Here is a 27,795-nt window from a genome sequence, read left to right as displayed (position 1 = left end):
GCCAGAAAATGAAGCTGCCAACAGAGCATGCGCTCTAATGAGCGCCGCTGGGCATGCGCTTGCCGCTCTGACCGACCGCTGGGCATGCGCAGTGCCGGAGCGTGAAGGAGGACGCCTTTCCCGTCGCTGGGTCCGCTCGCTTCTCTCTGGAGAGAGGAAAACGCGTTTCTGAGGGTACGAGCAGCCGCCCACCCGCTTTTGCCGCCGTCGCCGCCGGTCCTCTTGCGAGGCCTGGTGAAGGCCACGCCGCAGCTCGGTTGATTTCTGGGCCTCAAGGCTTCGGTGCGCAGATAGTTTACACGCCCTTCTTGTTTTGGGCCCGGCGCCGAGGTCCCCAACCTTGGTGTCCGTCGCCGGGGAGCCGGGTCTTCCTATGGAGTCTGTGGCGCCCCCTTTTCTCCCCACCACGCTTCGGGGGGAGGGGAAGCAGAAACCTGCCCCCCCCCTCGCTAGCCGACCAGCTGCTAATTCCTCTAACCCCCCCCCCGCACTCATTTCCACCTCCTCGGGTGCGTGCACTTAAGACCAAGCAAACGGTGAGGGGTGTTTGTTTGTCGAGCAGGCTCTTCTTTCCCAGTGCCCCAGTAGAGAGGGGGCAAGGGTCTGGTTTGGGAAGCAAACTGGGTTTATTGGGACCCTCCCCCCGTTTATCTCCCCGCAGTCTGACCCCCCCCCCTCCTGTGCTCTCCTGTGTTCAAAGTAAGGTTGGTGTGGTGGTATGGGGCTGGACTGTGGAGAGATAAGTGCGGGGTGAGGGTTCAGCTCTCCTCTTTGGCAACAAAAGCTAGACCTTCTGCTCCCTTGCTTTATGCATGGCTGGTGAGCTACCACCATTGCATCCGACAAAGGCCTTTGAGGGCTCTCAGCTCTGTGAGAGTTGGAGGAAGAGACTGGCACCGGGTTAACGGCGCGGTTCTCTCTCATTTGCTGCAGTGCTGCCCATTTTCTCTGCTGCCTCGCGCTCTTGTCCACTCCTGCTTTCATCATGGTTAAGAAGAATAGTATTCCCGCTGGGTAAGTATCCTATAAATATTACATGGAGAGAGAGGAAGGGGGCTCTGACAGCCCCACCTGTTCTCTCTTGCTGCAGCACTGTCTTTGCCATCTACCATAAGCTAAGGTAAGTATTTGCAGCAACATGAAGTCACAGCTTACCGTCCCCCAGGTAAGTATTTTATCCCACCGTGTTTGTGAATGCTCCTCCATCAGCCATAGATGGCTCCTGTTTCTTCTCTCTTGATCCTCAAATGTGTGCAAAGAGGAATTAATGGAAACTACGTTCTTAACATTTCAGTTCTGTGACATGGCAGAATAATACCACATCACCATGTTGTTTTTATTAATTACATGACATGCAGAAACATATGCTACTTGACTAAGCACGGGCTATTTACATAAGCCCAACTTTACCAAAGTATTATTCAAGTGTGGTTATTTTTAACAGTAGGATTGTCAGCATTGACTTGCATAATTGTCTAACAGTTATTAAACAATAATTACTTTCCTTCATCACATTTAGCCCCTAAGGTCCCAATTTTTCTCCACTTTTGTGACATGCCAAAATAACCCAGAACTCTCTTAAAACATAATACAACTTTTCTATGGAAAAGTGCTTTTAAAATGTAGAGATTAGTTTGATAAAGCTATCCAAATATCAAGATAAAATTGAAGTAATTCAGGAAGTGACATTAGAAAATTAAACATAGAAACAATATTGCTAAGCAGTATTATTTCTAAAGGAGTACTGTTGCAGCAATTCGAAAGCAAAGTTTGTGGTTATGACATATTTTTTAGTTTGAATTGTTCTGCGTCTTCCTCTGTTGCCTCCTGCTCTTGTACACTCTTGTAACCTGGCATTAAATTACCAACATAAATTGAGTATGCGTTTAACAGACAGTTGAAACATGCATTGATTTTAAAAAACAGATCAACTTGGTAGTCCAACCCTCAATAGAAGGATAACTTGGCTGGAATTCTGCATTGAGAACAAAAGCTTAACATTGTAAGGAATTATTGGGAAGTTAGGTACCAATTAAAATAGTGCAAATAAAAGTGAACTGTAGTTACAAGATTGGTACATTATCTTTTAGGCTAGAACTGGTAGCATAGTAGAGCTTGATTTTTTTGTCTAGAGGCCAATCGTCACAACTTCTTCAATGTGTAGCTGCTAACCAACAGGACTTCACCTCTTCCAGCTTGGTAACATACTATGAGAAGTGATGCATGACTATCACAATTGTGCACTGAACTAGGCACAGATAAGTTTTCAGTACTGAAGTTACTATACAATTGCAGCTGCACATTACAGCCTCTGTGCACTGAGCTGTCTGTGTTGTCGACAGTTATATTAGCCATCTTTGTATATGCTGCTAGAATGGAATTCATTACTGGCTGAGTTTACTGGCAGCAGCTGTTCATTTAAGGAGCTATTACACAACCTGCCATCTCTCATTTGTTCTTCTATGTTGTTGCTGTTCTCTATGCCTTCACAGTACACCCATACAAATACCAGCACTAGAGTTGTAGTACACACAGACTATAGCAGCCCAGATACCTCTTGGCTAGTAGATCCTTGGTGAGGGGGTATATGAAAAAATCTGTGATAAATTGGTTGAAAGGATTATATAAAGAATGGACATTGGGCTGCCTTTGCTAAGAAGACAGTTCTGGTTTTCAGTTTTTAAAAGGTTTCCATCTCGCCTCTCAGTGGAAGTTTCCAATGATTTAAAATTGAACATTAACATAAAAGCAAAAACAACACCAATAAAGAGGATCAGTAAGAATAGAAGCAACATTTTAAAATAGGGAGAAGTATGGCTGTTCCCAGTGCCAAAAACATTGTGAAGTTACACATCTGGGGCACACCAATGAAAAGGTCCTATCTCTGGTCCAAAGCCAAATGTAAATGCATAAAGCAGATCAAAAACATAAAATGCATATCAATCGGTTTCCTCCCAAGTCAGAGGGTCTTTCACTGATGCTCTCTTTCAAATACCAAATATCAGAGATTGTATTTGTTACAATAAGGGCAAGGACATCTTTTGTCTTGGCTATAGAATGCGTCCCCAGGGTAGTATACCTGATGCCACCATTGCTATCTTTTAGGCACTGGACAAAAACATTTTGTATTTACTCAGGCATTTAAAAGAATTTTTCTATTCTAAATATGTATGTCTATTGAGAATGAAGTTCAGTGGAACTTGCCCTTCAGTAAGAGAGTACTATATAGGATTGCTGTATTATATCACTTAATTGTGCTTTTATCTGCTGCTGCTTTCTGTGTATGTTGTATTACTTGTTTTTATTTTTTGTACACTGATTTGAAATTATTGATGAAAAAAGGTGTATAAATATTTTAATTAAAGGGAAATAATGCAGAAATAGACCAATATGATTCGGTCCTACAGCATATAAGGCATATTTTACTATAGAAAAAAATGCTGATAACTTTCACAGTAAGTTGAAGGTTCCAGTTTTTACATCCTCCTTTAATTGTACACTATAGCTGGACTATTTCAAATTGCACATTGTTATTCTATTTTATTTTGTGTTAATTTTTATACCTATAATGAATTTGCTAACAATATAGGTAAATATACATTATCCAAAGTGCTGATACACATTACTTGGAAAGTGTTGTCATTATATACTTCAGGTATATTAACAATCTAATAAAAAATAATTAAGCAATTCAGGTTGGTAAATATTTTCTGCTTTCATATTAGGAAAAATACATTCAACTTAAACAGCTAAGTTATTTTAGGCAGCTAAATAATAAGGAATAGAAAGTGAGTGCAGTTAAATGTCTTTGTTTCCTATTGTAAGAAGGAACTATACTTCTGTATGAAAAATGTTATGTTACTTTGCAATTATTCATAAGACAGGTAGGCTAGCAAACATTTAAAAATCATTTTTTTATTAATGAAGCACTTATTTACATAATTTCAGGTGCTTGCATGATCATTATTTTAACAGGTGATGACATATTATCGATTTCAGTTTGCCTAAATAGAATAAAGACAGATTTCCCTTCCTTCTATTAATTTTTTTAATTGTAGAGTCTTGAGGAGGGCATTATAAGATAGCTCTTTACTCTGAGCTATTTGCTTAAGTGGTTCTCCTTTCATTCCTTATGATTTGAGGGACAGCTGAAATATTATTCGCTTTGTGTATTTCTGTAACACAGTTTGAAGTATTAAATCAGATGTTAATTGGGGTCACTGCAAGTAGTCCTGAGTTTTTTTCCTATTATGAAAAAATAGCTTTTAACTCAGATGAGGAATTGTGTACAACCATTACATCTGCTCTGTTATCCTCCACAAATCTCAATTCCACCTTCACCCCTGTTGATTTTCTCCATCTGACAGTCAACTTTCCATATGTACTGAGTATTCTCAGGCCTCATTGAGGGCTTTGCCACTTGGGATTCTTGTTTAAAAACATTTTTTATACTTTTGCAAACTATGGGGTTTCACTGAACATGCTGGTACCCCTCTCTTTTTTTCTCATTAGTTCCATTTCTGCCATCACTTACTACCTGATCTCTTTGTTAGAGGAAGTGATGAGTGCAACTTAAGTCTGCATGAGATGGATTTCATTCCAAAGTTTTCACTGCATGAGTGCAATGAGGCAAGTCTCCCACTGTGGTGGCATAGTGTTATTGCTGTAGGGTGCCTCACCAGCTCTCCAAAAATTGGGCTCCTTTGCCTCAGCTTAGCTTTCAAATGCACCTCTTCTTCTTTGGTGCGATACAATTGCAAGAAGGCCTTATAGCTCAGGAAACGGGAAGAAAGGTTTCTTTCTGTTTCCTGTGTTGTCTTGCAGTGGCATTGCACAAAAGAGAGAAAAGGCTGCTTTGGAATGTAAAAATACATTTGAAACTGTTGGCTTTTCATCTCCATTATAGCATTGAGGTAGGAGGAAGGCCTCCTACCCTAGCACTAGAGTGCAAAGAAAAAGTGCAAAGAAAGAATGCTGGAAACTTCACTCCTCCTCTGCTGGGCTGTCCCTCTCCACCCCACTCTACTGCATGTGTGCTTGCCTCTATGGTGAACTGTATGCCAGCATAGCTGAGTAGGAGAGCGTACACATGTTCTTTGGGCACACCCACTACTGGCATGCAGAACTTGGAGGGGTGGCAGCCCCTAGTGTGGCCCTCAGGGTGAAAAAGATTAGTCACTCCTGTTCTAATTGATCCTAGAGTAATAGAATATTAAGTAGGTTTTCACCTATTTAATGTTCAGCATAATTCTAACAGTTTGATGTGTGGCTCTCAGTGGCATGAAAGGCAGAAATCTTCAAGAAGACAAGACAAATCATGTTTAAAACTATCAATTATGTTCCCCCCTTAAGGCAGGGGTGTCCAAACTTCTTTCAAAGAGGGCCAGATTTGATGAAGTGAACATGCGTGAGGGCCGATCAAAATTGTTGAGCTTTTTTTTTAGAATTGAAGTTTACCCCAAAGTTGTTGAGGTGTTTGGTTTTTTTTAGGATTTTACCCCAGGAAATTAAATAGAATGGCAGGCTGGATTAGGCCCCTTAGCCTAACTTTGGACATGCCTGCCTTAAGGGGTCATCCTCAATTCAGAGTAAATCTTGGCAGTTTGCCCAATCTAGTATTTAATCAGGAAATGATACTTGAGAAGATATCTCTTTTCCTCTTGCCAGATGCTTCCTTGTATAGCAAGGTAGCAACAACTAAAACAAAAAACTTCAGCTCTGCATGTCAGTTTTAAGATAATGGATGACAAGGACCTTCCTCACTTTCCTGGAGAATGTAAAGAGTCCATGACAGATGAAGGATTTTCAACGGGGGAGAGGGCTTTGGTTTTGGTTTATCTGAAACTGCCTCCATGTGGTGAGATGTTTTGTATGCATCACTTCACTATGAGGATCAGGCTCAACTATTTCATTTATCTCCATGTTCACAGAAGCTGGAATGTTTGGCATTGGTGTGGAGACAAAATGTGGTGGGAGTTGACCATCAAGGTGAGGCAGTACATATGAAATGGCTCACTGCATGAGGCTGTTGCTACCAAGGAAGCAATTTCAAGCAGTAATGTTATTTGTGGCCGCTATAGTATGCCAAAAGGTGGCAGATACGTACTCGTTTTTGCCCAGGACGTATTGAGTCAAATGTTTTTAAAAATTGGTTTCATTTTCAGCTTGGGTTCATGAGTATTGCCTCCTTCTCCCAGTATCTTAAAAATATGTTTGGCAGCCTCTTCAACCATTTGAGGTGGTTCAGATATATTTACTGCAGGTTAATATCAAAAAGCCTTCTTGGAATGCAGCTACCATAAAATGAATACAAAAAATAACATTCATAAATTTTAAACATGTTTAGTAATAAAAAAGACTTCATAGGATACTTGCATGCATACTTCTGAGGCAAGGTTCACTGATAAAAGAATCTTAAGACAAACCAATAAGTCTTTGAGTCTTGCTTTTATCAAATATCATACTGCTTGGTTAAAGCAGAATTTAAATATTAACTCATTTCCTTGTTGGAAACTCAAGCTGCAAATTTGAATTGTAATCAGTGGTTTGGCACGCTGTTTGAATTCAGTTGTGCTTGCTGGATCCCAGTCCAGTTTGGGTAGATGGATAGGTATACAAACAGAGAATGAAAGCCTGTCCCTACGATAAGAGTTTTAGTGTTCAAAGATGGTAAGTATACTTTGGTCAATGAACAAGTGTGTTGCATCGCTATGTGGCAGCAGATAACGCTTGCTTATTTTATCTTCATTAAGTGGTTACATACGTAAACCTTGAAATTACTCCATACAATCTTTGAATTAATCTGAAAAAAGCCCCACAATCTTACTTTATTTGTATTTCAGACAAGCCAATATTTCTGACAATAAAATATAACAATTCTACCACCTCTGTGTCTGTTTATTTCACCTGCCAGCTATACTTTTTTATAAACTACTCTGAGGCAATTCATTTTGAGAATGGAAGCTGAAGCTCACACAGTAGAAAACATTTACTGAAATAAAGGAAATGTTTACCATTTTCCTTAAAAAAAAAAAAAAGCTTAAGCAGTATATAATTTTTTTAAAAAAAACAACAAAATTTTACTGAGTTGCTTTTTTGTTATGGATACCAAGCCCTGTGTCTGAAAGAGTCCAAATGAGTACCTACTACAAAAGTGTTATAGTGTAGCCTTGGAGGGCCACTGTCCATCGGTGCAGACAGTAGTGAGTTATGTGAGCCAATGGTCCAACCTTGAATAAGACAGCTTCCAATATTCCTAACCTCTCTAGCCACATACATACACATTGAATGGATTGCTGCTTCTGCTATCAACAGCATCATTTTCAATATAGCTGTGGTTTGGATTGGCATACCACTAGCAACCGATGAGAACCTTTAAGCTATGGAAACAATCTGCCAAACTGTTGGAAGGTAATGTGGCGCTTTCTTTGTCAGCTGTAGTGAAAGCTGGCTAACAACATACAAAGCTGTCTTCTATTCAGCCTATTAATAATTTCATTATTGCATTTTTATCCTACCTTTCCTTCAAGGAGCTCAAGGTGGCTAGATGGTTCTCTCCCCATGTTATCCTCAAAGTGACCCTATGAGTTAGACTGGGACACAGTGACTGACCCAATCAGATCCACTTGGTGAGCTGCATGCTTGAGGTGGGGATTTGAACCCTAGTCTCCCAGGTCCTAGTCCAACACACTAACCCATATCATGCTTAAAGCAAAATAAATTTATTTTTGAAGCAAGTGCCACTAAGTACAACTTAGGAAATATGCACTATTGACAGTTAGACATAGCGATAAGTGTTCATACTTTGGGAGCATGTATATAAAGCAAGAAATACAGGCTGTGCTATCCATTGCTACTATTGAGCAATACTATTGAGTGTTGAATATGGGGGGGCCTATATTTTATCCCCCCCCCCATTATAATTGCTTCTTTCGAAGCATCTTGAAGTGATTTCGGAATACATTGAAAACTTGCATAAAACAATTGGATATCTGAAAACAATTTCAAATGCATACAGAAAACATTAGGGATAGGAATATCCACTCAGAAAAAATGTTATAAAGGAAAGTCTTCAAGAGCTGTTGAAAAGAGAGTACAGATGGCACCTGTTTGATATGTAATAGGAGGGAGTTCTAAAGGGTAGGCGCCACCACATTGAAGCCCCAATCTGAATGCAGAGCAGTTATGATAAGATGGTCATTGGTATATAAGGGATGAGAAGATCTTTATGTCAAAGCCTTAAGTGTTGTAGCACAGATTATAGTTGCATTGCTTTATGCAGTAATGAGGAACCTTTTTCAGCCTAGTCCCCATTCCCTTTGAGGAGCATGCTTGTAACAGATGGGGCCAGAGGCAAACAATGAGCTTAGTCAGATTCAGAAGTGGACTTGGAATTGTGAAACTTAATTGTGTATAGTAAACTCCTTTCTATGCACTTCCACACCTCTGTCCATCCAGGCAACCAAGAACTATCAAGAGTTTAAAAACATTTCAGCCAGGCAAAAATACTTAAGGAAGGTTTGAAGCAGGACCAGTAAGAGGTGTGGCCAGGGGAGAGTTCTGTGGGCCAGGTAAATAGGTCTTAAGGGCTGCATTTAGCCCCTTGGGCTAAGGTTCCCCATCCATGAATTTATATTAAGCCTGCTCTTGCTTGCTCCGCATTCCTAAAACACTTGTAGTTTTAAATTGGTGTTGGAGGCTAATATGCCTTACACGTTCAACAAGAATGAGTTGGAGATTAAATACTGGTCTTGTATGCCTGCACATGCCCTTGGGCTTATGAAAAGATGGACAGCTGAATCTTGTGATATTGCAAAATATGCAAATGTCCTTTTTTATTTTGAGTAATTTTTCTACTATTACTCATGAGAGGATAGTCAATGAATTATTTAGGGTACTGAAGTCCTGAACCTGGTCCCTGGAAATGCTGCTCTTCTAAGATTCATGTATTGCATACACATTTTCAAAATTACCTTCACATTGATCCATGCTCAATACACATCATATGTATGTTTAATAAGCAGAATATACATATAGGGACAGGTTATGAAGGATGGAAGAGCATAGTTGTGAATCCCGATTTTTTAAAAGCAAACTAGAAGGCCTCTTGGCTGAGTTTTATGTTCAGTTGCATGCTGAATCCCCAATAATAGTGCAAGAGACAATGAATGTGACATGGCTAAGTGTCCAGGCAATAATGCTTTCTGCAGGATAGCTTCACTATCCATGCTTCTGTTTTCAAATCCCCACCCCATATCCTGCATTAGCACCCGCAAATGTGAAAAACATTCCTCACAATATCCACAGTAAAAAGATGCCTACTTTGCACAAAGAAGTATGTGTGCTTCCCCTGTCCTTTTGATGCATATGGCATGCTGAGCCAAGATTTGGCTTAGCGTGTCCAAATCTGGCCTTGTGGTTAAGCTCTCTCCTTGCTAACCACAGACTGTAGCCAAGGTTTGCTCTTAGCCATGGTTTATTCTTAGCTGCAGCTCATAGTTTGCAGGGAAAGAGCTTGATCATGAGCACATCCAGCAGCCCAGTAAGCCATAGTTTGAGGCTACCTATGCAGCAACCTGGTTTGCACAACGTGGGAAGCCAAAGACTTCCATAGTAGCAAGAGATACTTTTCACCTACCTCTCACTTTGCCAGAGGCTTCCCATTACTTTTGCAAGTAAAATTTCTATTTTCTAGTTCCATAATAGGGTATCTCATATAAAATACAAAATAAAAGCCAAAATTAAATCTATGAGTCCCATGAGTTTTTATGCTTACTGTATGTGCTCAATACACAACAGCCCCCTAATGTAACTGGCAACAACATAGAAGCTGCTGCAATATGGATGCGCCTCGTAAAGTTTTTAGGAAGTGATTGCAGACATTGCTGGAGCAATGGTTATTTCTCATATATCAGAGATGATGGCTTGGGATATAAACATGTTAAACCAGCTCACAATTGCTTCCTGCAAACCCTTCCAGAAATAGCATAGGAACAGCCACATCACAGTGACTCCCATTTTTAAAAATAGCTAAAGATGCATTCTAACTTGGAGCCTGCCAACCTCATTTCTAGTTCTATATGTTGCTGCATTAAGTAATGTATATTTTAGCTTTGCTTTCAAAAAGAAACATTTGAAATGATACAGGTTTTTGTCTTGCTTCCAGTCCAGATTTGGACCTATGGCAGGAGATGCATAGGGACAGTGTAGCCTTGTTGACCTTCCTGAATCTCACAATGGCATTCAATGCCATTAATCATATCAGTGTTTTCTAGAGTACCTCTGTTTGGTTTGGGTGCTTTTTAAATGTCCTAAATAATTTAGTAGTAGTAGCAGCAGCAGCAGTAATAGGTGCCCCATGGAATTAGTAGTAGTAATAGTAGTAACAAGTACTACTGTATAGCAAAATGTGCTATTTGGCAACAAAAAACTTGATTATCATCTCACAGTAATAGTAAGAGAAAATGGTTTCCTGTCTCACTACATATGTTAATTAACTCATCATCAGTATTGATTATGTTAACATTTGTCATGGTTTGGGGGAATGTTCACTCTGGTTTTTTTGCAGACATTCTAACCCTAATTTAATTGTCCTTTGTAAATTTTGAAATTTCATTTCTCTCTGATTTCACTGCTGATAATCCTCTTCCCACCTGCAGCTGAAGAGAGCATACATCTGATAAAGCAGACTCCTGCTCACAAAGGCTTATGCCCTCATAAATTTCTTAGTCTTTAAAGTGCCTCAAGATTCTTTTGTTATTTGTGCTTTGACAGACAAATTCAGCTGCCCTTCTAGAAACCTAATCAAAGATGAGCACATTTCTATAGGAGAATTTTGAGCTCTCTCCCATTAAAATCAATAGGGCAGGCTCATGCTCTGAGATTTCAGTAAGCGTTACATGCTTACCTGTTTGGAATGGCATGACCAATGCTACAGAAAAGGAGAATACAACCTTCTTAACAATGTTGGATTGGAAATGAAGTGTACACAAATGCTTGCCTACATAGCTTCTGGGGCACAGTAACACTGGCCTGAGAATTAAACGTACAGCACCAAGTACTGTGGACGCAGGTGGCGCTGTGGGTAAAACCTCAGTGCCTAGGACTTGCCGATCGCATGGTCGGCGGTTCGAATCCCCACGGCGGGGTGAGCTCCCGTCGTTCGGTCCCAGCTCCTGCCCACCTAGCAGTTCGAAAGCACCCCCAAGTGCAAGTAGATAAATAGGTACCGCTTTATAGCGGGAAGGTAAACGGCGTTTCCGTGTGCTGCGCTGGTGCTGGCTCGCCACGTGCTGGCTGGCCACGTGACCTGGAAGTGTCTTCGGACAGCGCTGGCTCCCGGCCTCTTAAGTGAGATGAGCACACAACCCTAGAGTCGGACACGACTGGCCCGTACGGGCAGGGGTACCTTTACCTTTACCTTTTTTACCAGTTGAACCCTGAGTTTGGTCGGAGACAACAATATGTTGGGTAGGGGGAGGGAATCCAGAACCTCCTTCCCTTTCTTCCAGCATTAAAGAGTATCTGGATTCAGAACCATTATCAACTGCACCAAAACATATAATTGGTGCGGTATTCTGAAAGCAAGTTTCTGCTTTTTGTACATATCTCTGGATTGAAGTCCTTATGTTTTCTGTAAAACACTGTTGTCATAACCTGTATTTTACCAATGCATACAGAATTAAATACAACCATATTTCCCTTTTCTTAACAGATGGCGGAATGTATCGCCAATTGGACAACCTATAGCAGGAACCCGGTTCATTCCTTTCAAAGCACCCATGAAAGGGGTACGTATAAAATTTTGCTTTCATACATTTATGTTAATCACAAAACATAACACATAAACTCGGGTATATTTTATCTAAGTGTTTAACTTATCCCCCTTTGGATAATCCCATTCAGCACAATATCAGACAAGAGCAACAGAATAGTCTTTAAACTACAAGACTATTCTCTTTTAGTATCCTCCTATCCCTGCTCTGTGTTTTGTATGTGGCTCAAGACTGTCATGGTTGTAGGGCAGGGTATTCTATTGTGTTCTGTGTATTGGCCCTTTGTCTCAAAAACCCTGTTTGCCACTCAGTTGCGCCTGTGAGTTTTATTAACTGAGATTACAAGAAAGAAATCCAGAACATACAAAGGACAAACCTGTATCCTATGTGCACCTACATCACACATTTCCATATTTTTCAGTGGGTCACATGACACTTTTCCAGGAATCTCAATTTACACAGATTGAATTTTGTCTTGCTTACTCCTTAAGGCTGAGGAAAAGGAAGGGAGTGATATGTAAATTGAACTTAAGAAAAGAAAGGTGAATAGGGGAGAGAATTTTCTTCCAATTGAGAAGTACTGTTTCTTAGCCTGTCTGTACTGGGTGGAGTTGCTTACAAGCTCAAGAATGGGAGGTTTGGTTTACTATCTGATAAACTATCTGATATTTACTATCTGATAAACAGCATTGTTACTCAAGATGATGCAAAGAGATGTTTCGTGAAGGATGCTTCAAAAGGTGAAACTGTATAGATAAAAGATGTTTACTCCACAGTGATCTGCTCCACCTAGACGTTACTTATCAGTTTCTCTCCAAAGAAGCAGGCAGAAGTTCCAGTAACTTCACTTTTTCAGGTTGTTGCAAAATACCACATGTTCAATTCAGGGCAATTCCATTTGGGCTCTAAATTAGCATTATCCTTACAGCAGCCAAGACAGAAATCCCTTCAACAACCTTCTGTCTGAATTTTCATATTACCTCTGCCTCCTGTTTAATTTTAGGTAAAGAATTTTCTGTGCTTCAAAACTACCTGTTACTTTTGAATGCTTCTGTTTCATTTCCTAATTCTCCGTTTTATGAGTCAGATTTTTCCATTTCCCTAGGTACATTTTCTCATATATAATTACTTTTTTCTTCACCCTAGGAAATCAACCAGCGACTGACACCAACTCAAAAGTTCACACCAAAAGATCTGATAGCTGCAATAAAAGCTCTAAATATAGAGCTTGGCTTAATTATAGATTTAACATATACAACAAGATACTATCATGTGAAGGTAAGAATAGTAAATTTGTACTTCCGAGTTTTGCTGCGTACTTTCTAATGCTGATCTTAAAACATATCAGTTCTCTATGTGTTATGCAGCATTCAACAGTGGAGGAACTTGATGAGCTCTGAATGCCAATCATTTATTTATAGTTGCCATCTATGTGCACAGTGCTTTGCTTAGTGTAACAGGATTAGATCCATGCCCCTGAGGGCATTCAAAACCGCAGAGCAAGGGAAGAGAAGTAGAGGTAGGGAGAAAGAGCAAGAATGCATTTAGGCTTCATTACAATAGTATATTAGAATCAATGGGCTGATTTGCTTTAGTGGATTATAGTGTGACTGAGTTACATCAGACGCAGACTGGTAGTGAGACATAGTGACAGGATTATGAGAGTAAGATTTGCCAATTTGAAACCAGGATCTTTCTGTTCATTGATTTTAATCAAATTATGAAATGCCTATCACAATGAAATTCCAAAAATTTTGGAAACAGAGAGAAGCACTCTAATTATATTTTCAGCTGACATCTGTCTATGTTTTGGCGGATGATTATAATGATGCCATGACGCTCAAAGCTTTGAAACTGGATACTTAGCCACGTTACTATGTCATACGTTTAAAACTCTATAGGGCTTTCTCCAAATATGATCTCATGGGGCAGGTTTCCTGTCAGATCTTGTGCAATAAATAAATAAATTGCAGTGCAAAGAAGACAGATGACACAAAAGTGCTTGGAGTTGTTGCAATCACATTCCCTTTCTGAGTTTGGGGATTTGTACCAACAGTAATTATGACTGATGCAAGAGCGTTTTGAAATATGATTCACCAGACATAACTGTGTACTTTCAGCTCCTACAAAATGAACTTTATTCAGAGCCAATTTTTAAAAGTTGGATCAATCTTAGAGATATGCAATGATTAAATTACAATTTTTTGCTACAATTTGTTCACCTTCTTGTTGATAGGATTTGCCTAAAAATGTGGTCTATCAGAAACTTTATACTATTGGATTTGAAGTTCCAGATGATCCTACTATTCTAAGGTTCAAAAAATTGGTCAGAAAGTTCCTATGGGAAAATGCAGAAAATGGTAATTAACAGCATTTTTCATTTTGTAAAACACTGACATTATTTGTCCGTATATGTATAATTTACTAATTGCTGTTGGAATCTGTGAATACGGATTCACAGTTTTCCAGTGTAACAAATCTGGAATGTTACAATATTTCCATTTCCTCCCTTACTAACAGTGTATTTTTCAATAAGAAAAGTCAGAGACACTAAATACATGCATTCTACATATTGTGTAGTTTGGCCCAGTTTCAAATGAAGTTTGCTACGCAGCATGAGACTGCTATTCAAGAAATACAAAGCCCTTTTGTGCATGCAAAGCTGTTGTGTGTTTATTTGGATCTCGGCTATTGTGTAGAAACAATTCCCATTAAAAATGTGCATCCACATCATTGTCTCAGTCCAGAAAAGTCAATCCACATGCATTAACAGATTTCTGCATAGTGTGGATTAAGCTGGAGGGAAAGCCTTGCATTCAGTTTTGGACCTGCAAAAGCAATTCTTCGGGTGGATTTCAATGTCACGCTCCTCCAAATGTTCCATCTGCACAAGCATTGCAGCTTGCCTTGCTGGATGGAATGATCATCCCTCTCCTCCCCTGCATGCTGTTCTGTGAGTTCTCCTGATCCCCCCCCCCCCGAACGTTTCCATGTGCTCTGGCACTCGTCACGGTGTCCCATTGTGCCAGTAGTGGTTTAGTCATGCTGGCCACATGACCTGGAAAGCTGTCTGCGGACAGACGCCAGCTCCCTTGGCCTGAAAAAGTGAGATGAGCGGCACACCCCATAGTCGCCTTTGACTGGACTTAACCATCCAGGGGTCCTTTACCTTTTTTTACCTGATCCCCCCACCATGCCAATTTCATGTGATGGGGTGGGCAGAAAGGCCCATTGCAGAAGGAGAAGTCCTTAGGTGAATTCTGCTCCATGTATATTGCATGCAGACTACCTAAGATGCCATCTCAGTCCTAACAGTACTAATTACTAGTTAAGCAGAAAAGGAGGGAGAAGTTGGCTCAAGACTGTCAGCTTTCAGAGTCTTCATCACATCTTAGAAGAGGTTTTGCAAGTGAAGCAGAGTGCAAATAGCCATTTGCTAAATTTGTGGTTCCCTAAGTGGGAGCCAATACATTCAGCATTAAGGGATTAAAGATGCACTACTGGACCAGTTCTGTAAACAGCAAGAGTCTTTGCAAAACCTCTTTGTTTTATTGTGCACTTACTGTATTTTTATATTCACATTCTTTTATTTTCATTTTGCTTTTTAAATAGCAAAGCTCATAGGAGTACACTGTACTAATGGAATTAATAGAACCGGTTATCTTATCTGTAGGTAAGTATCATATAAAATATTAAACAGTTATTTTCAGTAGAGTGATATGTTCTGCTTGGTGATCTGCATCTGTGCATATATTCCTTTAGATATCTTATTGACGTTGAAGGCTGGGATCCAGAAACAGCAATCCAAGGTATTTGTGTGCCCCTTGATCAAAAGTCAAGGTTCTGCATGCACTATGTTGTTATATCAGTTGTCATAGCTAGGATCCAAAAGGCTGCCCCCCAAAAGCCACAATCATACTGAGACTTTTGGAGGTCATAGGAACAGCAGGATGCTACACCAAAAGTGCAAAATTACAATCTCTCCATATGTGTACAGAAAACTTTACACTTGTGTAAGGGAAAATAGAGCCTTCTTCATGTGATTTGGCTTATGTAATTTAGCTCATGATAATTCAGTCCTGATGCTGTCTGTAAAATGTCTGTAAATCGTTTTAATGTGTTATTTTGTGGAGTTCTCATTTGCATGATCACCGTGATGTGAACCATGCAGATACTGGATACAGCAACTTCCACTGTCTCTGACTTAAGTATATATTTCTTGACATGTTAGAGACCACAGTGGTGTATCTAAGAACTCGAAGTTTCAGGTTTTTATTAAGTCGCTCATCAAATGGATAACTCTCATGCCTAGCGGTGTGGGGTGGATGTAATAAGCAGTTTTTGTGAGAGTCCACGACATTGGTTAAATGAAATGACAAACCATAATTCGTTGTTACGATAATGAGCCTTTCTGATCCTTGGGCTCATATATTCACTTTACCTTCTACTTTGTACATGAGGAATAGGTCAAAAACCTCTGCTTCAATAGTCATCAGATGCCCCTGTTACATCAAAAGTAGGGAACTGCAGTTTGTTCCAGCTGTGGTTTTCTCAAGATCCCAAACAACTGTGGTTAGCTAAAAAGAAGGATGATCCTTCTTTATAAGAGTTTAAGCCTAATTAGTTTTAAGTAACCCCAGTTAAAACAAACCACAGTTCCTTGAGTGTGAATGAAACAGGGAACTATGGTTAATGCTAAAGCAGAAGTTTTCGATTTTCTTATGCAATTGATGGAGAAGAGGTAAGGATGAGGGTGGAGTATGTGAATCAGAGGCTCCTGCTTGTCCATCTTCATAATGACAAACCATATATTGCAGCTGAGCACAGTTTATTTTTTCAGAGATTGAAAATATTATTATAGCAGCAGTGGCAAATAGCACCCACTAGATCAGTGCAATGTACTAGCTCTCTGAGAACCATGCTTGGCAAATCAAGAGTCAGCCTTGGAAATACACATCCTCACCTCATACCTCCTCTCCTTCTTTGGTCAAATTCTCCCTTCTAACTACAGTTCCAGATCACAGTTAAATTAGAACCCTGGTTAACCTTAACAGCAGTTAATGTTGGGGTCAATTAACTGCTTTATTGTGGTTAAAGAAGGAAGGAAGGAAGAATTTGTCTTAGTAAGAAGAGGCACTGCGATAAGGCTATCTCTTGATTTGTTAATCAGAGTTTATTTTGGGGTTTTTTTGTTTATTATTTGCATTTGTCTGTCACCTCATAATACAAGTTATCTAGGCCAGAGGTAGGCAGATGGTAGTTCGTGATCTACTAGTATATTTTTAAGTTACCGTATTTTTCGCCCTATAGTACGCACTTTTCCCCCTCCAAAAATGAAGGGGAAATGTGTGTGCGTCCTATGGGGCGAACGCAGAGCTGCCTGCAGTCCCGGGGCGAGCGCAGCTCTGCGCAGCCATCCGGAGCGGGGCGCAAAGCCACGCCCGCCTCCCGATGGCTGCGCAGAGCTGCCTGCAGTCCCGGGGCGAGCGCAGCTCTGCGCAGCCATCCGGAGCGGGGCGCGAAGTCGCGCCTGCCTCCCGATGGCTGCACAGAGCTGCCTGCTGTCCTGGGGCGAGCTGCCTGCATTCCGAAGCCTGGGGAGACCGACGCGACTTACTGCTGGCCTCCCTAGGCTTGCGGATAGCAGGCTGTTCTCGGGGCTGGGATTGGGGGAAGCTCGGGTTTCCCCCGCGCCAGCCCCACGCCTGGGGGGGAAATAATATTTTTTTCTTTATTCCCCCCCCCCAAAAAAAACCCTAGGTGCGTCCTATGGGGCGGTGCGCCCTATGGGGCGAAAAATACGGTATTCAGATCCACAATCATTTCTGGGTTTTATCCAACATGGCTGTGGCACTAGCAGAACAGTCTTCTGGCAGTACAGCATGACTTTCCCTTCCTCTTCTCCCACCTGCAGCTGCCATGCAGCCTCAGACTCTGGACCAGATGTTTAGGGAACCCTCTGGAGCATATTTTGGAGGCATGATGGGGGATGCATAGGGGATGACAGGAGGGGAAATGCCTGTTGCACAAGTGGAAATGTGTTTGCACCCTCTGACTCCCAGTTATTTAACAATGGCATCAACAAAACAAATTTTGCCACCTAAATTATGCAGCAGAAGTGTAGAAAGCTAACCAGGAGGTAATTTTTGTGTGAAAGTGCTGTGATCTAATTTCACTTCTGATACTGGCAACAACTTCCTAGGTTCAGAATATGCTCAGAGGCACCCTGTTCTTTAATTCGAACTCTGTGTCTTTGCCCATGAGTCTGGTTGTTAGAACCTGGGGCTCTAGTAAAAAATGAATTACATCTAAAATGTCTTCCCCCTCACACACCACACTTCTAGACAACAGTTTATAGAACAAATAATATGTCAACACCAGCCTGATGCAGTTATTATCGTATCGTGTTGTCTTGTCTTATGCTGTGCTGTACTGTGTTGTTTTAAAACAACATTATTCATGTTGATGAAACCAAATAGGTTGGGGGAGGGATCCACACTTCAGAGTGAGGTTGCAGTCTCCTTCTGGACTACCTTCCCGGATCCCCAGTCAACTCCTACATAGAGGATGTGAGACAATCTAGCAGGGTTCCTACAATTTAGCACAAGAGGAAGGGAGGGAGGGAGGAAGGACTAGATGACTCAGAAAGCAGCAGGGAGAACAAAAGTCCCAGCAAACTTCAATCATATCTTTAAATAGCAATGGGCCAAGCCAGCCAAGCCCAAGGTCAGGTGAAGGCAGAGGACGAAGAAAATCAGGACCTTGGATAGCTCCAAGCAACCCTGCTCCGCTAAAGCTCTCTCCTACATAAGGTAGCTATGAGAAAATATAGGTAATACTAGCAGGGAGAAAGCCAAGTGAAGATTTATATTGGCTGACAGGGCCTGTAATGTGGCTGTGCCTCCCTGGAGGAGCAGTCTGGGTTGTTAAAGGGCCTTGTTTGATTTTGTAGTGTTTGACTTCTGCTAACTTGGGAGGAGATCCAGCAGGGGACTCATCAGCTGAGTCCAAGGATGGTGACAGGGCTGTGTCCTCTGACCAGGAAAACTGATGGTTCTTCTTCTCACTGCTCCCCTACCCCTGGAGGAAGGGACCTCAACCTCTTCCTCTACCATGCACTGCAAGGTTCCAAGCTTGGGGGGGGGGTCATAACACTACAATGCATTCTCTCAACCAACATGCTAGCAAGGTGGTAGCTGCATTCCTGCCCAGGGAAGAACGGTTTAAAAGTGATGAACAGGATGCTGTGTCCTCAATGTGAAACATGATGGCTCTATAAATATCTAAGGAAGGTCACTCCCAGTCAAAGGGTGCCTGCTGTGACTTGACTTTGTCTGCCTTGGCCAGACTTTGCTGCTTGATCTGACCTTTCCCATTGTGAGCTTGCCTTTATCAAATAGTACCTGCTTTACACCCAAGCCTCATGCTCCTATGGAAACCAGAGGAAATAGCTCCTCACTCAGTCACTGAGGAATCAACTTCAGTGGCTTTTTGTGACAGAGCACTTCAGAACAGAATTGCATGCAGCCAACTCTGCTATCACTGGTCATTACAAAATTAATATCTTTGCATCCTCTGATAGGGAACTTTGGCAAATGGGCTCTCCAGAGAGTTGTTGATCTACCCAGAGAAACACTGCTTTTCAAAATCCCCAACCTAGATGGCCTCCTGCACTCAAGGAAACAAATTCTGTGCTCACCTGTGACTCTTTATTATTTTAAAGTAAAGAAGATTAGCTAGGAGCCATTGTTCAAGCTGCTTCCATGGGAGAGAATAGCTCCTTCATTTCCCCCCAGCTTGGCTGTTTGTGCTCCTATCCCCTTCCCCTCTCCTCAAAGCAAGTATCATATCCATAGGGGATGTCATCAAAGATCTAAAATGATCCTTGAACCATCTACCTTTGCCTTGGGATCAGGAGGGGGGGTAGGGGTGGACCTGCAACCTCTAGAAGGAGACTGCATCCTTTTCCCCAAGGCGTGAAAATTTCCCCAACTTAGCTGGCCTCCTTCACTTGAGAAGAACAGAAATGCCCATGTTAAGTATAACAGAATTTGTTCCTAGAACAGAAATGCACTGCAGTTTTTGAACCCCTATCAACAGTTCCCCCCACTGTTCACAAAATGGTATTCCACACAACTAATTTTCGCAAAATCTGTTTAGCTTTTGGGGAGGCTCGTGGTCACCATATTGATGGGAAAATATACCTGGCAGATCTCAAAACACAACCAATGAGAAGGTAAGTAAATACATAGTTTTTCATTGCTAAATACATTCTATTTCTGTTATTGGAGATTCAGTGTTTCCTTCTTCAGACTTTGATTGTGATAACAAATGTTACCTTTGTCATGGATTCTGCTCCATATTGATTCAGAGCAGACCTCAGTGTATGGTTAGCAAAGTAAAAACTTTAACACAATGCAGGGTTCCCAAAAAAGAGACCAGAGGCAATCAAGTTCATCCATCAGAGCTTTTTACTACTGAAGGCAAATGAGCTTTATGGTCACAAATCCATAAATTTCAGGATTATCACAGACCATAAGAAATCCAGTTGCAGCAGACTTAATTTAAACTTACAATATGACTAAAACCTCAACACTTAAGCACAGTGCTTTTTTTCTGCGGGGACACAGGGGTACACCTACCCCTAGACATTTTGTGAATCTTAAGTTTGGCCTCATTGAGGGGCAGTGTTTTAATATGAGTAGGAAAATGAGAGTACCCCTAAACATTTTTTTAGAGGGGGGAAAGCACTGCTTAAGCATACTATGTACAGAGCAGAAGAAAAGAGACAGGAAGTGAAGAAGAACAGAGGAAATAAATAGGCTCCTTCTGGCCTATTATTATTGTCAGCATGACCTTGACAGAAAGAGATAATAGAATCCATTTAAACCAGCTGTTCATCTTCTCTGAAGGAATTACCCAAACATCACGAACCTTCTGCTTGTTTCTATGCAGAATAGAAGCTTGCTTGTTAGCCAGAAACTTCCAGCTTGTATCACACAGAGAAGCTTCCAGAATCAATAGAAGCTTCCTTCTTGACTCAATAGAATAGGAAGTATCTCTACATTTAGTTTAAACTGATAATTTCTGTACAAAAAAATAATATGCAAACCTGACAACTTTTTTGTTCACTTCCTGAATATACACTAAACTGATAAACTGATAAGTAAAGAGTAACATATCCTAATATGAAATCTGGTGTCCTACAGGCTGATTAAACACATCTGTCCCTTGCTTATAAAAATACAACTGTACAGCAAGAGCTAGCATTGTGGGAGTATAAACATATATTTACATACAGGTGTGAAACTGATAAATATGGTTGAAAATTTCCTCCTTTCTTCATTATAATGTTGCTTTGTATTTTTCCATCAGTAACTTCAGCAAACAATTAATACATTCTGTTTTGATATTTTCTAGCAATCTTGGAATGAATTTATGGGATACTGATGGAGATATTGCACCGCCACCAAATGATATTGATGGACATATTGATAGATTCCCAAATGAAGAATATCCTAGGTAACCTGCAGAAATTCATTTTTCTTAAGTAGAAAGTAGAAGTATGAAAAATATTGTCAGAACAAAGAAATCTGTATAGTTCTATTGTAATGCTTACAATTAAGCCATAATTTAATGATAATTAGGTTTTAAATTGTGGAAAGTGCAGTAAAGGTCAAAATAATTCCACTCAAGGATTTCTTCTATAATGAAAACTGACATGCAAACATTAAAACTATGACCAAAAATATAAATTGTAAGTGTGATACTCTTAAGAGATGAGATATTTCTTTACATTTTGGTTTTATCTGCTGATTTCAATACTTGCCTTTCTTAAAATGAGAACCCTTTCCTTAACAGGCCTGGGAAAAGAGTAAGAGTTTTTGACTATGGCCACAATGAATTACCAGAACAGGTTCAATTGAGAGAGTTTGATTTCATTAACAAAGGTCCAGGACAACGGCGAAAACCGTATCATGATCACCAATTTCAAGATGATTTGCAGCCACTAGTACAAATAAGTCAAAGGCATTTCCCTGACCGCCAGTATTATGATGATGACTATCAAGAAGAAATGCGCCGGATGGATTTAAGGGGCTCAGAACATAGGCTGAGTCCTTTCCATGATCAGTTTTCTGATGAGTTTCCAGGAAGGGCATCACCAGAAGATCTTAGTAATGTGGGTCGTGATCAGAGGCAAATACATTTTCCTGACATCCCTGTTCTCAGAAGTATGCTGCTAGATACGGAGGTTGAGGAGGGCCATGTGGAAAGGAGGAGACCATTTTATGAACCGCAGTCTAATGATGGCTTTCAACCACACGTGCAGTTAAAAGACCTAACATTGCACAAGAGATCTCTGCAAAGAGTTAGACGTTTTCATGACTGTCCCCCTCATGATGATATGCAGCCACCAGTAGGAGACTTTGAGTTTGTTAGTAGGGGCCATGGACAAAGAATGGCACCTTTCCCCGACCACCAGCATCACATCGATGACTTACAAAGAGAGGTGCCACTAGAAGATTTTGATGATAGTGGTTCTGGATCAAGATGTAGACGTTTTCATGGTGATCAGTCTTACAGTGATGTCGCTGAGGAAACACAACTGAAAGGTTTTCGAAATAGGGGACCTTTTAATGACCACATGCCCCAAGATGATGTGCCATGTGAAGGATATTTAGAAAGGTAAGAATTACCCTACTAGCTCAGAGTATACATCTCTCTAGATCAGTTTCCTGTGTTTGACAGTAGCTGCTATTAACTAATACAACGGAAGAACAGGACAAAGCAGTTAGGAAGACTCCTTTTCCGTTTATGTACTGCTAGATTTAAAATTTCTGAGGTCAAGTAGCCTGATATCCTGGCTATTTTTGATATTCCCATCTACAGTGGAATTCTGTAACCTAGCCAGATTAGCAAATTATAGTTTTGATAGTTTATTGTATTTATGGAATTGAAAACATGAATACTGGTGAAAATTATCAAGTTTCAAATACTGTTTTTCTTTAAGCTCCTTATACAATTAACTTTCTGACTGTATAAACTTCATATTCCATATATATTTTTAATGTTATGCCAATTATTATATATATTATTTATACTCAGATTTCTTCTTACTTTCCACTATTTTAATATGTCCATTTTGCTCCTTATAGAGGTCATCCTTTTCTTTCTCATGAGAACTTCACAGAATCTCCTTTACTTCACAGAGAAAATGATTATAATAGAGATTGCAGGTAAAGGCATTTGTCATGGCATGTCATGGCATTTATGCAGAGCATGTCACTGATTCACATTCAAAAATATAAACTAAATAAAAACTGATTCACATTCAAAAATATAAACTAAAAGATTGACATTTTCTAATAATATACATACTCCTGCTTTGTTTTTGCAACAAGACAGTTTCCTGTGGACATAATACATCCTTTCATAGAATTACTTCATTCTTGAGGAACTCAGCTTTGAAAATAAAGATTTTTCTTTAGAGGCTGGAGCAGGTACAACTTTTGGTTCCCTCTTAGCTATAATTAGGAGCAGTCTCTGAAATCACACCCTACATCTCCTCCACCCTCTTCTCAGTTCCTTTCTCCCACCATGGCGGCTGTTAAGCGATACAACAGCACAAACTAATTCATCGGTTCCAGTCTAAAAAGGATTTTGATCAAGATCAAACTCTGGCTTAAAATTATGCTTAACTGGAAATCCTGGTTAGAATTGGATGTGGTTGGGGGTCAGTTCTAATGTGTCCCTTTTGTAGTTAAGGTAGTGGAGTAGTGTGTGCATCCAACAGAGGAGGGTTTGGAGAGAATCCTGCAGCTGGTTTCCTAGTATCTTAACTGTGGGTAGGAGATAGGTAGCATTGTGGCTCCAGATAACATTAATTTTACTGGGTATAATTGGACTCATAATTGTAGCCCTAAAGAAGTTTTCATTTATTTCTTTTTAATGATGCCCTCTTAAAATTTGGACGGCTTATCAGGATCAAGTGGCAGTGAAAGCAATATAGTTCTAAAAGTCGTATGGCTTTAAAGGAAATCACATCATCACATAAAATGAGGCCTTAGTAGAGAAGGCCTGAAGTCACTGATCCTTAGGGTAGATATCTGGTCAGTGTGGTGTGGATTCATGCTGCTGACCACAAACCTGTTTCTCTGCCTGTGTGATATATAGCATGTAGAGTAAAGGTAAAGGGACCCCTGACCATTAGATCCAGTCGTGACCGACTTGGGGGTTGCGGCGCTCACCTCGCTTTATTGGCCGAGGGAGCCGGTGTACAGCTTCCGGGTCATGTAGCCAGCAGGACTAAGCCGCTTCTGGCGAACCAGAGCAGTGCACGGAAACGCCGTTTATCTTCCCGCCGAAGCGGTACCTATTTATCTACTTGCACTTTGATGTGCTTTCAAACTACTAGTTTGGCAGGAGCAGGGACCGAGCAACGGGAGCTCTCCCTGTCGCAGGGATTTGAACTGCCAACCTTCTGGTCGGCAAGTCCTAGGCTCTGAGGTTTAACCCACAGTGCCACCCGCGTCCCTGTATATTATAACATGTAACCTACCGTATATTATTATTTACACAGCAGGAAGTCAGGAAATAACCATTTTCGATTGCAACAATTCATTATAAGCTAAAGTAATCTTGGGAAGCAGCAGCAAAATAATTATTTGTGTTTGGGGATATTCCTGTTGAGACAATGTGTTTGATCATATTCTTAGGAAGATATTTGACAGTCTCAGCGGAAGACAGAAGGGGAAGCAATAAAGGGGGGAAAATCCTAACCCAGTCCGGTGGGGCTGAACAGACTGGCAGGGCCACCACTACAACTGCAGCCCTGTCATTCATGGTGGCCAGGACAGAAAGTAGGGGCAGGCAGATCTCTGCATTGACCTTCCCACAGAGCTCTCTTCTTTGGGGCTATTTACCAGTGGGGTGGGGATCCCACCGGTAGGCCTCACATCTGCCTGTTTGGCAGGCAAAAAGAGAAGGTCTGCACTGACATTGTGATGCTGGCATCACTCCACAGGTAGCGGGAGGCTGTTGAAGCAATACCTCCACTCAGTCCAACGAACCACACCTCCAGACCAGCACAAAGAGGCTTTAGATTGCTCTGTATCACACTTCAAAACACTAATGCTGTATTATGTCACCACAGTCCAAAATTCTGAGTGGGGTGGATATACACAAGGGTCTCAGCATGCACGAGACGTCTTGTTCTCACATAGCATCATCATCTCACTGTGTGCGTGGATCATATTTCAGAAGAGACCCCTGAAATCTCTCCTTGAGTAGAGGCTGAACCTTGTGTGCAGGTATGAATCTTCCTATGCATTGGGACCTATACTGGTAAAATTTTTCCAGTGAAATGTATTGAAACTAAAAAGCTTTTAGGAGGGAATTTCGTTATCATCACTTGGAGGAGTACACCTTTTACATTTTTAATTTGACAGGTTCCTTTCCAAAGAAAGGAAGTATTCAGGAAAATAATGCATATTACTTATGTTTCAATGAGCAATTCATAGATCTTTTTGTAAAGTGCAACCTTTTATGCTTGTCTCTCCTGTCTTTGATGACTGCCTGATCAGTTGAAGAAGTTTACAATTAATAATTGTTTTCACATTATAGACCTGATTGCCCTGAAGATTACAGGAGAAGCCGCCCTTCTAATGATGAAATTAACAAAGGAGGAAAAACCAGATTTGCACCATATGCCTCACAGCCAGAATCCGTGCAACAGAAAGTTAGTTCAGTTTCAGTGGACCATGGAAGGGAACTTCAATATAAAATTACAAGGGAGACAGAGCAAAGGCAAAGATTGCCTGTAGTAACAATTGATTACAATTATGGTTTGCCTTTAGACTATGCATCTGAAGACGAAGATAGATCACACTATGATTTACCTCCAAAACAGCACCAGATTTGGAAATGAGCCAAGTATGTGTGGCCATGCATGTTTACCCATTACCCCTTGGGTGGGGACCAAACCTTTTCTCAAACTGAAGAAGCATATCTTTAAAAATTACAGCACTCGTATCAGTAGTAAAACTAGTTTCCACAAATGTTTGGGGTTTTTTACATGTAGATAGTGGTACATTTGTTACGTGTATGTGGAGACAAATGTTCAACTTCTGTAAAATAAAATAGTGGTTACCTATAGTGAAATTGGAAGACCGCAGCTTACAGCACCACAGAATCTGTGTTCTTCTCACTTCCCCTATTTTGAAATGTACATATATTGCTTCAACTTACGAAATGTGTAATAAAATAATTTAAAGACAAAGACTGCTCTCAATAAACTTTTACTATGAATTTGAAAGGAAATACATTGCAAAATATGAAAATAAAAGTTATGGTAATGTGGTCAATTCATTTGATGGTAGCAATTTGAATTTCTCAGTACCGTGGTACCTTGGTTTATGAACTTAATCAGTTCCGGAAGTCTGTTCTTAAACCAAAGTGTTCTTAAACCAAGGCACGCTTTCCCATAGAAAGTAATGCAAAATGGATTAATCTATTCCAGACTTTTAAAAACAACCCCTAAATCAGCAATTTAACATGAATTTTACTATCTAACAAGACCATTGATCCATAAAATGAAAGCAATAATCAATGTACTGTACTATAAAATAAATAAAACAGTATTGTAGATGATAAAAATAAAAATTACAAAAAAATCTTACTTGCACTGATGATAGTCATTGTTTGGATGGGGGACTTTTATCCATTTCCATAGTCACACAATCAATCATCAATCAGTAGCTGAACTTGGATCCACACAGATCCACACACCCCCCCCACGCTGCTGTAGGAAATGCTCCCTAGAGCATACATCTCCCGCACCAGCATGGGGGGGGGGGAGTTGCGCGCCCACCAACCAGATGGCTAGCGGTGCTCAGCTGCCCTCCCTCACAGCTGCGGGAAAAGCCTTGACAGCCCCCCTCTCTGCTGCCGGACAACGGAAGTGTGGCACTCAAAACGGACGTGCACCCCCGAACGGAGTATGTTCGTATACCACACACACACACAAAACGCAACCCAGAACACTCATTTCCAGGCTTGAAGTGTTCATAATCCAAAAAGTTCATTAACTAGGCTGTTCGTAACCTGAGGTACCACTGTATTTCCTATTTTTAAAGCATGACAGCAAGGGAACCTGCCCACTGAGAAAAATTGTAAACTTGAGGACTTGTGCTCTATTAGTATCCTGCCCATGTAATCTCAGCAGCAGGTTCCCTTCAATGTTGAATTTCAATTCCGTGTTGTATATTACAAACAGGTAAAGAAATTTCAGGCTTGAAGATAGCTGTGTAGAGTCCTCACTGTCATTGGCAGCATTCATCATTTTTCTCCTGTCATGCTTTTGGAGGATTTTTAAGTACAGTGGTACCTCAGGTTACATACGCTTCAGGTTACATACACTTCAGGTTACAGACTCCGCTAACCCAGAAATAGTGCTTCAGGTTAAGAACTTTGCTTCAGGATGAGAACAGAAATCGTGCTCTGGCAGTGCAGCAGCAGCAGGAGGCCCCATTAGCTAAAGTGGTGCTTCAGGTTAAGTACAGTTTCAGGTTAAGAATGGACCTCCGGAACGAATTAAGTACTTAACCTGAGGTACCACTGTACTACTATAAGCAGTATCTCAAAAAAACCAAAACTAGAATCTAGAAGCAAGATCAGTATCAAGACTACAGGACTATTTGTTTATTTTATTTTATTAAATTAAACTTTGTGTTAAAATAGGGATTTAAAAATCCTAAACCCCACCAACGAATTGCTTTGGGGAAAGATTTGGGGAGGGACGGGGCAGCACAAAGCAAATTGACCCAATCTGGGGCCACAGATTGGATTGAGATGTCCGTCCATAGCCTTAGCTGCTACTCGTTCCTGTGGTGGTAAGCAAGCAAGCACTTGAAGAGACTCTTGGGTGTTTCTTGTGGGAACAAAAAACACCATGATTCATAAAGCTCAGTTGCTTGTGGGGGCAAACCGCTACCAGCATATATCACCTTGCTTGCAGGATTTA

General features: G+C 40.7%; 1 protein-coding gene across 4 annotated transcripts; it reads left to right on the top strand.

The window, feature by feature from the left end:
• Positions 1 to 52: 52 nt before the first annotated feature.
• On the top strand, positions 53 to 26,052 carry LOC309342584 (uncharacterized protein). 4 transcript variants are annotated; one of them, XM_081863275.1, is made up of 13 exons: positions 98 to 174; positions 934 to 1,014; positions 5,931 to 5,988; positions 11,714 to 11,789; positions 12,921 to 13,052; positions 14,011 to 14,134; positions 15,387 to 15,447; positions 15,537 to 15,583; positions 19,935 to 20,010; positions 21,195 to 21,296; positions 21,636 to 22,460; positions 22,931 to 23,011; positions 25,398 to 26,052. In XM_081863275.1, exons 4-13 carry the CDS (start codon positions 11,781 to 11,783, stop codon positions 25,699 to 25,701), a joined length of 1,761 nt encoding a protein of 586 aa, XP_081719401.1. In that variant the 5' UTR covers positions 98 to 174; positions 934 to 1,014; positions 5,931 to 5,988; positions 11,714 to 11,780; the 3' UTR covers positions 25,702 to 26,052. The 4 variants fall into 4 exon arrangements, with proteins under 4 accessions (XP_081719399.1, XP_081719400.1, XP_081719402.1 ...); XM_081863273.1 differs by lacking the exon at positions 5,931 to 5,988 and having other exon boundaries at positions 53 to 174; XM_081863274.1 differs by lacking the exons at positions 5,931 to 5,988; positions 22,931 to 23,011 and having other exon boundaries at positions 53 to 174.
• The last annotated feature ends 1,743 nt before the right edge of the window (positions 26,053 to 27,795 follow it).

Source organism: Podarcis erhardii (assembly GCF_964252035.2).
Source record: "Podarcis erhardii genome assembly, chromosome: 5".
Lineage (NCBI taxonomy): Eukaryota > Metazoa > Chordata > Lepidosauria > Squamata > Lacertidae > Podarcis > Podarcis erhardii.
Note: the sequence above shows the minus strand (reverse complement) of the source record. Positions and strands in the feature narration are given on the sequence as shown.